This window comes from Loxodonta africana, chromosome 19 (genome assembly GCF_030014295.1).
Source record: "Loxodonta africana isolate mLoxAfr1 chromosome 19, mLoxAfr1.hap2, whole genome shotgun sequence".
Lineage (NCBI taxonomy): Eukaryota > Metazoa > Chordata > Mammalia > Proboscidea > Elephantidae > Loxodonta > Loxodonta africana.
Window position 1 is genome coordinate 77,091,297 of NC_087360.1, and position 12,314 is coordinate 77,103,610.

The 12,314-nt window shown below is 40.2% G+C and overlaps 1 protein-coding gene across 18 annotated transcripts in view; it reads left to right on the top strand.

The window, feature by feature from the left end:
* The window catches only part of PCM1 (pericentriolar material 1), a 123,658-nt gene that overhangs the window by 79,283 nt on the left and 32,061 nt on the right, over positions 1–12,314 (top strand). For 17 of the 18 annotated variants that reach the window (XM_064272894.1, XM_064272898.1, XM_064272896.1 and 14 more), the window contains 6 exons: positions 598–732; positions 2,570–2,767; positions 4,359–4,421; positions 8,329–8,464; positions 8,957–9,114; positions 11,817–11,892. In XM_064272894.1, coding sequence (XP_064128964.1) covers positions 598–732; positions 2,570–2,767; positions 4,359–4,421; positions 8,329–8,464; positions 8,957–9,114; positions 11,817–11,892 — 766 coding nt within the window. Of the gene's footprint in view, positions 1–597; positions 733–2,569; positions 2,768–4,358; positions 4,422–7,603; positions 7,817–8,328; positions 8,465–8,956; positions 9,115–11,816; positions 11,893–12,314 lie in introns of those variants that run through there. The other variant, XR_010318668.1, reaches the window with a different exon arrangement.

The window sequence follows — 12,314 nt, forward strand, 5'->3', positions numbered from 1 at the left end:
GCTTGCATGTGCTTCTAAATGAAGATGGATTAAGGAGAAGAAGAGACTTCCTGAAGTGGCTCGTTGATAAAGTTAGGACAGTGGTTCTCAGCTGGGGGCAGCTTTGACCATGGGGACACTTGGAAATGTCTGGAGATGTTTTTAATCGTCACCCCTTGTGGTGGTGTCACTGGCATCTAGTTCAGGAATTCTGCAAAACGTCTGCAGCTGACAGAGGGTCAGGAGTGCCAAGTAGGAGAAGCCCTGAGTTAGAAGATAATAGAAAGGGAATTGGGTAGAAGGTGAGTATGCTTGTAAGAGTAGTTGGAATTAACTGAACTGGGAGCAGGGAAAGATGGCAAAGCCAAAACTGTTGTCCATAAGGTAGAAAAAGGAAGTAATGAGAAGTACTGGCCACCCTCGGTTACGGTGGATCACAGTTACCAGACCCCTCAGCACACGTAGTAGGGTGGGTATCTGGCTGGTCTTATGAAGATTTACAAGTGTATATCTGAAAACCAAGAAGTATCTGCAAGAAAAAGAAAGTTCATACTATGTGGATAAGTATCTTTAAAGCTGCTGGTGAGTTGATGTACTGACAGCTGTGGCTTTTCCCAGGGGCACATGGATGAAGTGTGTTCCTCTCAGCTCCTCACTGCAGTGAGGCGCATGGTTTTGACCCTGACCCAGCAAAATGATGAGAGCAAAGAGTTTGTCAAGTTCTTTCATAAACAACTTGGAAGTATTTTACAGGTAAGAGTTCGTTCTTGTGCATTGGCAAGTTTTAACTTACCAATTTATATCATCTAGTTTTTTGTTTTCTTTTTAAGCCATTTTCTGGCATTACGTAATTAATTTTTCTAGGTAGATAACAGCCATTGTAGCATCAGTTTGAAATGATGTTTTACTAATTATTCAGTTATTCCTTTATTGATGAAAAAGAAAACGGCATTAGGGCTCGTGTCTTCATTTAACTCAACCATCTCTAAGGCCTACTATGACTTTAATAAGATTTGATTGTTGCTATTTTTCTCTTACCGAGTAAGAACATTTCACGTTTGAAGTGCTTGCAAAGTATTCTCTGATATTTTCTAAAAGAATTTTTTTAACTAATCTGGGGATATTTAAAAGCCAGAAACCAGCTGTTGATTGTAGAGACTGTTCAGACTCTAAGAATAACCTTAAATTATGTTGAAACACTGGCTGTCAACCTGGGACAGTTTGGCCCCCGGAGACATTGGGCAATGCCTGGTGATGCTTGGGTGTTAAACAGGGTAAGAGACAGAGAGCAACACTGACATCTGTGGGTCTGCAGGCCAGGGATGCTACCGAGTATCCTACAGTGCAAAAACAGTCCCCACAGCAAAGAATTAGCTGGCCCCAAATGTCACTAGTGTGGAGATTGAGAAACCCTGAGCTAAGTATACCCTACTTACTTCATATGGGAGACATCTGCACAGTTAAATTCACCCGAATGTGTCCGCATTGAGGTCATTCAGTGATGTGTGTTATTACTCCAAACTAGAAAATACTTTCTTTTCATCTTTATTACAGAATTTACCTATAGAGCTTTGCCTTGCTTTGTTAGGCTTGTATAGAGCTTTGCTTGGCTTTGTATGCTTGTGTTTAAGTTGCTTTTGTGTACAGTGTTATGACTTTGTCTGATAACTTTTAAAACCCTGGGCTTGATGCAGATTTCCATCAGTATAATTTTCCATTTTGTTGGTATTAAGACTAAAGTATAAATTGTAGCTTCCAAGTTGTCCCAGCTCTGTTCAGTCTGATAGTGCTAACACATAATTTATAAGGAGTATAATACGTCTCTGGTGGTATGCATTTTTAAAAAGAATTTAGGATAATTTTTAGATAAATATATTTGTCTAAATCTAACTTCACTAGCTTATACCTGCAGGGAGAAGAGTCAGGTTGCAACAGAAATTGTTCATAATATAAATACTTTTTGTTTATTAAGATCCACGCAGCCCTTCCTCAGTTTGGCCTACTGTTACCATAAGTGTAGACCAATTCCAAAGCATCAATTTGGAAAAAAGATTTTTTTCCCTAAGTCTGAGAAAATCTGACCACTTTGTTTTTTTCTTTAGCTTCTGAAAAATAATTTTTTTTTAACTAGAATGACTTGTCATATATAAACGGGAAAACTTAAAAAGTACACCAGCGGTACCATTTAAATGTGGAGGACTTTGGATCTTCCTGTCTTTGGCACTTAGAGCCTATTACTGTACTGGTATCTGTCGCCTGATGTTGTTGGAAGGCCCCTTTCTGTGCCTAGGATCTGTATGAAGTAGGGACTAAACTTAGAGATGACCATTTGTTCTTTTCCTCTCCCTTTGTTGGTTAAAGTAAGACTAGCTATATGCCTACTTGGTAATATTCTTTAATGATATTAATTTATCTTTACTTAGTGACAGTAGCCTTTAGTTTTTAGCTTTTCAGTACTTGAAAGTAATAAAATTGTTTTTCTCTTGGTGAGTATTACAATTTAAACTTTTTGGATCATCAGTTCTGCTTTACCCACAGTTGAAGCTTACTGTGATCTTAATATAAAATTATTTGGTTTATCTTTGAATAGGATTCACTGGCAAAATTTGCTGGCAGAAAACTGAAGGACTGTGGAGAGGATCTGCTTGTTGAGATATCTGAAGTGTTGTTTAATGAACTGGCTTTCTTTAAGCTCATGCAAGATTTGGATAATAACAGTATAACTGTTAAACAGAGATGCCAAAGGAAAATAGAAGCAGCTGCAGTGATACAGTCTTATGCCAAAGAGGTAAATGACATTCATTTTGGTTTTAGGACTATTTATAATTAGCATATAAATATTTTCTTGATCATTATTAATAATTAAAATCATACTTGACCTTAGGAAAAGTAGTTCTGTTTCGGGAATACCTGTGAAGAGATTCTAAGTCAGCACGTGTGTCAGGTGCATACTGAATCTCCTCAGGAATCTCAGGAGGAAATCTCAGCGGTGGCTAAAGATCGGGACTGTAGGCAGGAATCGATGCTGAATTTACCTGGTCAGGTACCCAGTTCACACTTACTATTGTCACTGTACGTAGGTCTCCAGAGAGGAGAGAAGGACTGGTCCTTAGCCAGCTGTCTGCCATGGCTGTAAACCCAATGGAAACACATTGCCCTCAAATCAATTCTGACTCACAGCGACCTGTAGGACAAGGTAGAACTGCCCCATAGGGTTTCCAAAGCTGTAATCTTTACGGAAGCAGACTGGCCCATCTTTCTCCCTCAGAACGACTGACAGGTTTGAATCGCCGACCTTATGGCTGATAGTCTAGCATTTTAACCGCTGCATCACCAGGGCTCCTTGTCATGGCTGTAGCCAACCCCCAGAGATCCCAGAGGAGCACATGTCACCCAGAGGTTCTTCCCCAGCCAGGCACACACACTTGTTTACCAGCTGAGGGCTTGTTTTTAAATCCTGTAGTGTCACATACCCTGTCCCTCTCAGCCTGCACACCATAAAGCTGCACACTTTTCTGATCATGAGAGGAAAAGGGTGCCAAGTCCCCAAACAGTAGGAGGTGGCCCATTTTCCTTAAAATCTAAAGAAGATAGTCGCCTTCTGTGGCACATGTTACTTAAGGTAGGAAAGAGCAGTTGCCAGAACACAGAGAAGGCCAGGGTGGCAGGAGGATATTAAATGAGGTGATGAGAGTGTAGGTAAGACCAGATAATGGGGCCTTGGAAACTGGGGTAAGGACCTTTTATTTTATTCTAAGTATGATGGAAACGAACGGGAAAGGCTCAAATAGGGGAGTGGCATCATCTGATTTACAACTCAGAATGTTCCTCTGGATACCATATTGAACTGGGATTGTAAGACAGGAGAGCTGGAACCAGGGAGACCAGTTGTGAGGTTGTTGCAATGGCCCAGGTAAGAAATGATATGTATACGTGGAGTTGGGTATACACCAATGAGTATACATTTTGATGGTTGAACCAGTGAGGAATTCTGATGGTTTTAGATGCGGACGATGAGAATACGCAGAGAGTCAAGGCTGATGCCAGTTTTCTGGTTTGTAGTGCTGTTTGCTGGGATTGGGAAGACTGAGGGAGGATTGGGTTTGGAGGGAAGGGAATCAGGATTTCTGTTTTGGACTTCGTAAGTTTGAGACGCTTTTTATGTATCCAAGGAGAAATCAGGTAGGCAGCGTTGCTCTTTGTTTTGTCAGTTTAAAAGATTTAGATAAAGTAGTTGCATGTACATTTCTGAGAAAGCTTTCCTCTCTTTGCATGATGGTCAGAAAACGCAGCGTTTGTTGAAGTTTACCAGACACCTAGCCTGTATCGCACGGACGGAATCTTTACCTCTAAATTCTGTTTAACTGGTTTGCTTATAGGCCAAAAGGATTCTTGAAGGAGATCATGGCTCACCTGCTGGAGAGATTGATGATGAAGACAAAGTATGTGCTAATTAATTTGTGCCTAATAATAATGCTTTTGAAATAAAAAATAATTTTAACAAATTTTACCTTAATGTTTGAGAGCAAAATATATCATCAGATGTCCTTTCTTCTCACAGATCTTTATTTTTCTCCTTTTAAAAATAACTAAATCACCAACATAGACAACATCGGGGCCGTAAAACACATCTTAACAGATTTAAAAGAATAGAAAAATCAGGAACAGGAAAATTGCTAGAAAATCCCTAAATATTTGGGGATTGAACAACATACTTCTAAATAGCATATAGGTCAACAAAGAAGTCTCAAAAGATATTTTAAAGTATTTTGAACTGTGAAATGAAAATACAATTTATCAGAATTTGTGAGATGCAGTAAAAAACTCTGCTTAAAAGGAAATTTATAGCATTGACTGTATACTTTAGAAAAGATTATTAAAAATATAAACTTCCACTTTAAGAAACCTGAAAAAGAGGAGCAAATTAAATCCAAAGTAAGCAGAAGAGAAGAAATAATAAAAATTGGAGCCAAAATCAGTAAAATTGAAAACAAGACAACAGAGCAAATCAACAAAACAAAAAACTGATTCTTTGATAAGATCAATAAAATTGATAAACCTTTATCCAGCTAACAAAAAAAGGAGATGCAGATCATTAATATCAGAGATGAAAGGGGCTATCGTGGACATTAAAAGGATGATATTGGAATATTGTGAACAACCCTATGGCAACAAATTTGGTAACTTAGATGAATTGGAGGAATTCCTTGAAAGACACAATCTACCAAAACTCACACGTGGGAAAATAAGATAATCTGAATAGGCCTGTATCAGTTTAAAGAAATGGCAGCAACAATTAATAACCTTCCCAAATAGAAAGCATCAGGCCCAGGTTGTATCACTGGTGAATTCTACCAAGTATTTTAAGAGGAAATAATACCTGTTCTCTACAAGCTCTTGCAGAAAATAGAAGCAGAGAGAATACTTTCTAACTCATATACGAGGCCAGCGTTACTCTAATACCCAATAGTAGTCAGAGACGTTACTAGGAAGGAAAGTAACAGATCAGTATTTCTCATGAACATAGATAACAAAAATTCTCAATAAAATATTAGCAGATCAAATCTAACAATGTATAAAGAAAGTTACATACCAAAACCAAATGGGATTTATTCTGTGTGTTTGCAGCCAGGTTCAACATTCAGATATCAGTTAATGTAACTCATCACGTCTAGCTAAAGAAGAAAAATTACATGACCCCATCAGTAGACACAGAAAAACCACTTAACAAAACTTCATTCATGATAAAAACTCAGCACGTTAGGAATAGAGTGGAACTTCCTCAACTCAATAAAGAATGTCTTCAAAAGACGTATACCTAACAGCACACTTAGTGATGAGAAACTAGACACTTTCCTCCTAAGACTGGGAAGACAACAAGGATGGCCCCTCCCACCACTCTTAACACCTTACTGGAAGTCCTAGCTAATGCAGTAAGGAAAGAAAGTGAACATTATTCAGAATGGGGCAGAAGAAATACAACTACTTTTGTTTGTAGGTGATACAAGTGTCTATGTAAAAAATCCCGAAGAATCAACAAAAAAAGTCTTGAACTAATAATTATAGCAAGGCTGCAGGATACAAGGTTAATACAAGGGAGTCAGTTGTTTTCCTATATACCAGCAGTGAGCATTGGAATTTTGAAATTTAAAACAACATCATTTACATTATCAAAAATAAAATAGGTATAAATCGAGGAAGATACATATGTACAAGATCTATTTGAGGAAAACTACAAAACTCTGATGAAAGAAATCAGAGGTCTAAATACATGGAGAGGTAGTATGTGTTTGTGGACAGGAAGGCTCAGTATTGTCAGTTTTCCTGACAGATGGAATGCAATTGGAATTAAAATCCCAGCACGTTATTTTGTGGATATCAAAATAGACAAAAGACCCAGAATACCCACCACAATACTGAAGGAAGAATGTAGTTGGAAGACTGACACTACCCAACTTTAAGACTTTACTGTAAGTAATCAAAGGAGCCTCTGTGGTTCAGTGGTTAAGCACTCGGCTTGCTATCCAAAAGGTTGGCGGTTCAAAGTCACCAGCTGCTATGCAGGAGGAAGGTGTGGCAGTCTGCTTCTGTAAAGATGACAGCCTTGAAAACCCTACAGAGCAGTTCTGCTCTGTCCAATAGGGTCACCGTGGGTTGGAATCAATGCAGCTGCAATGGGTTTGGCTTGTTTTTTTAATAAGTGATCAAGACAGGGTGGTATCAGCAAAAGAACAGACAAATAGATCGGTGGATCAGAATAGAGTCCAGAATAGACCCACACAAATACAGTCAACTGACCTTTGACAAGGAGCAAAAGCAGTTCAGTGGAGAGAGGGTAGTCTTTTCAACCAATGGTGCTGAACAGCTGGACATCCACATGCAAAAAACAGTATAGACACAAGATTACATCTTTAACCAAAATTAACTCAGAATGGGTCACAGACATAAGTGTTAAATGCAGAGCTGTACATTTCTGGAAGCTAACATAGCAGAAAATCTAGGTCCCCTGAGTTTGGCAGTAGGTTTTTAGATACAACACACCAAAAGCACAATCCATAAAAGAAAAAAATTGATAAGATGGATTTCATTAAATTTAAAACGTTCTGCCTTGCAAAGGACACTGTTAAGAGTATGAAAAGACAAGCCCCAGATTGAGAGGGAGTATTTGCAAAACGTGAAGCTATACAAAAATCTCTTTAAACTCAGCATTAGGAAAACAGAACTGAAAAAGTGGGGAAAAGATTTGAACAGACACCTCAGCAAATAAGATATACAGATGACAAAATAAGCATATGAAAAAATGCTGGACATCATATGTCACTAGGGAATGACAGATTGAAAAACGAGCCACCACTACACACGCTCCCAGTGGCTGAAATCGCAAACACTGATAACCACCATATGCTGGTGGAGACGTGGAGCAGCCGAGACGCAGTCATTGCTGGCGGGTATGCAGGATGATGGGGCCACTCGGAACAGTCGTAATTTCTTGTAAAGCTAAGCGTAGGCTTACTGTATGGGTTTGGCAGTTGGTGTCCTGGGTATTTACCCAAATGAATTGAAAACATGTCTACACAGAAACCTGCATATGAATGTTCATAGAAGCTTTGTTTATAATTGCCAGAAATGGGAAGCAACCAAACTGTCCTGCGCTAGGTGAATGGATAAGTAAGTCATGGTACCTCCGTAATGGAGTATTATTCATTGATAAAAAGAAATGAGTTATCAAGCTATAGAAAGACGTGGAGGAACCTTAAATGCATATTGCTAAGTGAAAGAAGCCATTCTGAAAATGCTACCTGCTATATGATTTCAACTATCTGACATTGTGGAAAAGGTAAAACTAGAGACAGGGTAAAGATCTGGGGTTCAGGGAGACAAGGGGAGGCATGAAGGAAGGAGTGAGTCAAGCCCAGGGCACTTGTAGGGCAGTGAAACCATTCTGCATGATACTATAATGGTGGGCACATAATACCATGCAGTTGTCAGAACCCATAGAACTGCACAACTTGAAGAGTGAACCCTAATGTAATCTGTGGGCTTTAGTTAATACAATGTATCAATATCAGTGTGTCAGTTTTGTAACAAATGTGCTGCCCTCTCATGCAAGACGTTGATAATAGAAACTGCAGTGGGGGTGAAGGGGGTGCGTGGGAACGCTTGCTTTCTGTATAATTTTTTTGTGAAACTAAAACCACCCTAAAAGTGTGTTAAAAAGCAGAGCTTTCAAAAACAGTTTCTTTTATTGTTTCACAAGATAATGAACATTATAGTTTCAGTGACAGACTCATTGTATGCCTATTTAAAATCCACATGAGGAGCTAATCACTCAGATTTATCTGTGGGTAGGACAAGGACGAGACCGAGATACCCAAGCAGACTCAGACGTCTGAGGTACGCGGCGGCGAAGGCCCCAAAAATGTGACATCTGATGCTTCTGACCAAGAGGAAGAAGAAGAAAGTGGAGGATGTCCAGTGTCGATTAGTAAGTTTAAAGGCTCTGCACTGTTTTTATGCATTGCTTCTCTGTAGGAGCCCTGGTGGCACAGTGGTTAAAGCGCTTGGCTGCAAACCGAAAGGTCAGCGGTTTGAACCCACCAACCGCTCCTCAGGAGAAAGATGTGGCGTTCTGCTTCTGTATAGATTACAACCTTGGAAGCCCTACGGGGTGGTACCAGTCAGTCCTGCAGGGTCACTGTGAGTTGGAATCGACTCAATGGCAGTGGGTCTTGGTAGGTCACTTCTCAGCACAGTTGGGTGGAGTGTGACAGAGTATAGAATTCAGTGCCAGGCAACTCTTGACTTCAGATTCATCTGCCCGTGTGACCCTGTCCACATTACTTGTCCTCGATGTCCTGGTTTGCTGGTACTCGCTGTTTTAGTATTGTAGACACCTTTGCAGTGTGGGTATTTTCATTGTAATAAGTAGTAATTAAGTGCTGAAACTTAACTGAAAATTGTGTATTAATCAACTTAGATTTGTCTAAAGCTGAAACTCAGGCTTTGACTAATTATGGAAGTGGAGAAGATGAGAATGAGGATGAAGAAATAGAAGAATTTGAAGAGGGGCCTGTAGATGTCCAGACTTCACTTCAGGCCACCACTGAGACTACAGAGGAAAATGACCCCGACCAGGTATTCCAGGACAGGCCAGCGCACCTCCCACCAGCCCTCCTTTACAGGAAAGCAGATCCTCCTCGCAGATACCAGGGTTACAGCCTACCCGTTCTCATTTTCAGGAATACAGGCCTCTTGAGTAGGCTTATTTAAACCTGAAACACTATTTTTATATTTAGCACTATTTAAATTTAAAGTACTTCAGTCTTTTATATTTTTGTAAAAAGCCTTAAAAACTATGAGATTACTTTAGAAAATCTGAGTTTTTGTCTTTAGTGTTTTTATCCCATTCATATGTGGAAGTAGTTCTACAGGTCCAGTGGAGCCAAGTCAGAGGCTGATAACAAAAATCATCCCCTTCCCCACCTTCGCCTCACCCTGCCCCAGAGGCAGGACTTTGAGTGATTTTTTCTGCTACTTGCCTTTCTGTTTCTAAATACTCTGCATGTATGCTTGTGTGTTTCTGAATATTATGCGTGTGTGAAAAAGTTCTACTCTGTAGTACACGGGGTCGCCATGAGTCGGAATTGATGGCAGTGGGTTTGGTGTTTTTTTAACGCATATATTATATATACTGTCATTATCTACTGACTTCTTAACGGTAGAAGAGGGTTTCTTAAGTCACTTACACCCTTACTCCCTGGATCATTTACCATTTTTTCCTTTTATTATATCTTTATTGGTTACATTTATGTTTAACCAAATATTTAGATTTAACTATCGTTTATGCAGACTGACTACTGAGCCAAGTAAATATTATTACTTAGCCTTACACATTTTTTTCTCCTTAACTCAGTATTTGTCTTAATTTTTTATTTACTTAATTTTCTTGGAACCTATGCCGAAGTCTTTGCCACACCCTCCACCATCTGTACAAAGCTTGTGGTAGAATTTTCTGCAATGGATGGAACTTGCCTGGAGCACTCCTCCCTCCTGCCTAGATGTGGCTGTTCTCTGGACCTGCTGAGTAGACACCAACCTGTAGTCCTTTGTGCGTCTTCTTTGTCAGGGCCTTGTTTCTGAGGTCAGACCTGGTCTCACTGTCTTGGTGGGTTGCCTTATTGTGACAGAGCACATCTTCCAGGACCTCTCTGAGGACGAGCACATAAAAGATAAATGTTTTCAGACTGTATGTCTGAGAAAATCTTGATTTTTCCTCACTGAAAATCACTTTTCCTCAGCTCTTTGAAGGCACTGCGTGATCGTGTTTTCATTGCCACCGTGGAGAAGTCCAGTGCCTTTCTGAGTTCTCATCCTCTGTGTTGACCTGTTTTCCCCTCCTTCCGTCAGAAGCTTTCTCCCCTGGAGTTCTGAAATTTTGCAGTGATGTACGTCATCGCAGGTCTTTTTTCATTCACTCTGGTGGGTACTGGGTGGGTCTTTTAAATCCATACCATGTCCTTCAGTGTGGGTCAGTTTTCTTACATTGTTTTCTTTATTTCTCCTTTGTAGAATTAATATCATATATTAGTCCTCATAGATTGATCTTTTAATTTTCTACTGTCTTCCTTTTGTTGCTTCTCTCTCTTTGTTTTACTTTCTGGGAGATTACCTCGACCTTAAAACTTGTATGAAATCATCTTTATTTCAGCTGTAGTAAATTTAATTTTTAAGACCTTTTTTCCTGATTGTTACTTTTTTATTAAAAAAAAAAAAAAAAAAGAACCCATTGCCGTTGAGTTGGTTCCAACTCATAGCAACCCTGTAGGACAGAGTAGAACTGCCCCGTAGGGTTTCCAGGAAGCAGCTGATGGATTCAAACTGCTGACCTGTTGGTTAGCAGCCTGAGCTCTAAGCGCTGCTCCTGTTATTTCATGACAGCAATATCTTCTCTTATCCACCTGGAGGTTCTTCAGATCTCTGCTGACCCTTGATGCCTATATCAAAGAATGATGTACCAAAAAGCTGGTTGGGAACTGTTGGGCTTTATTTTAGGGCAGCTGGGGAGACAGCCAGCTTTTCAGTAGGCACCGCTGAATATCTGTATCTGTCAGTCTTGTCTTTGGGTGGTTTAGTTTCTCCAACAGAGGGTCCTCAAGCTTCCTCCTGCCTGGGGTGTATGAACTTGGCTGCTGGTATCCTGGAGCTAGGTTTAGGAAGAGGCTGCGGGTCCCACCGTCATACAGTGTGGCACCAAATCCCCTGTTTTCAGTGACACTTTGTCCTGTCATCATTTGTGCTTTCTGCCTTCCCACTCCCACCCCATTCCCCCAGGTCTGGTTCTTACAGGTACATTATCTCCAAATCTTCCATTTTCTGTTGAGGTTGGAGGAGGGAACCTAGATATTCACCTTTTCCTTAAACAGCAACCACCAGCACCACCAGGCTCTTCCTTTCTGGCATCTGGACCTTCCATGTTTGGGGTGAATCTCAGCTGTCATTCTCTCCCCCGTCCTGCCCCCTCTCCTCCTGCTCAGTTCCCCTTCTCCACCTGCCATCTGCATATGTGTGCTTCAGAGCACAGGAGCCTGATAGAGTCTAAGAAAGCAGCAGTCATATAGTGGAATATGCAGTACTACAGTTCTCTGTCATTTTGAGGTGGTTTATGAAGAAAAGGAAACCTTTTTACGTATCCATCTTGAAATTGCAACCAAAGCCTCCTTCAAACACTGTAGAAGATATTTCAAAATTATTTTCTATGAAGGTCTCAGGTAACCAGTTCCCATATAGTCAGCATATATTTTAGGTGCTGTTAAAACCTGTCTTTTCAAACCTTCTAGGTTCTGCAGCACGACTTTGAAAAAACAGCAGAAAGCAGAAATGTCCCATTGGAACAAGAACCCACTGCTACTAAAGGTAAGAAATCTAAGTGTTTAGTTCTCAGATTATCTAGTGAGCCTTTTCTGTGCTTTAAAACTAAAAAGTCTTAATTCCTAGCAGTTGTGAGTTTGGAGGTGTTTTGGACCTGATGTATGCCTCCCCAAGTCCTTTGTGGGAAACATGAGAAGGCTGTGTTTCTGCAAAGAGCTGTCAAAGTAGGCAAGTAGTAACTGCCCAAGACAGCTCTTTAACCCTTTTGTACCTAGATACAAATATGGGGAGTTTTTTTTTTTAATGTCTGTTCCTGACCTCAAAGTGGCTCATTAGAAATAGGATAGATTTCAGGAATCTGGTTTTTCAGACAGCCCCAGATGAATCTGATCAACTAGATTGGAGAGCCGCTGATAAGGAAAACTGACAGCTGCCTTTCCTTTTGGGTGTTAACACTTCCTGATCAC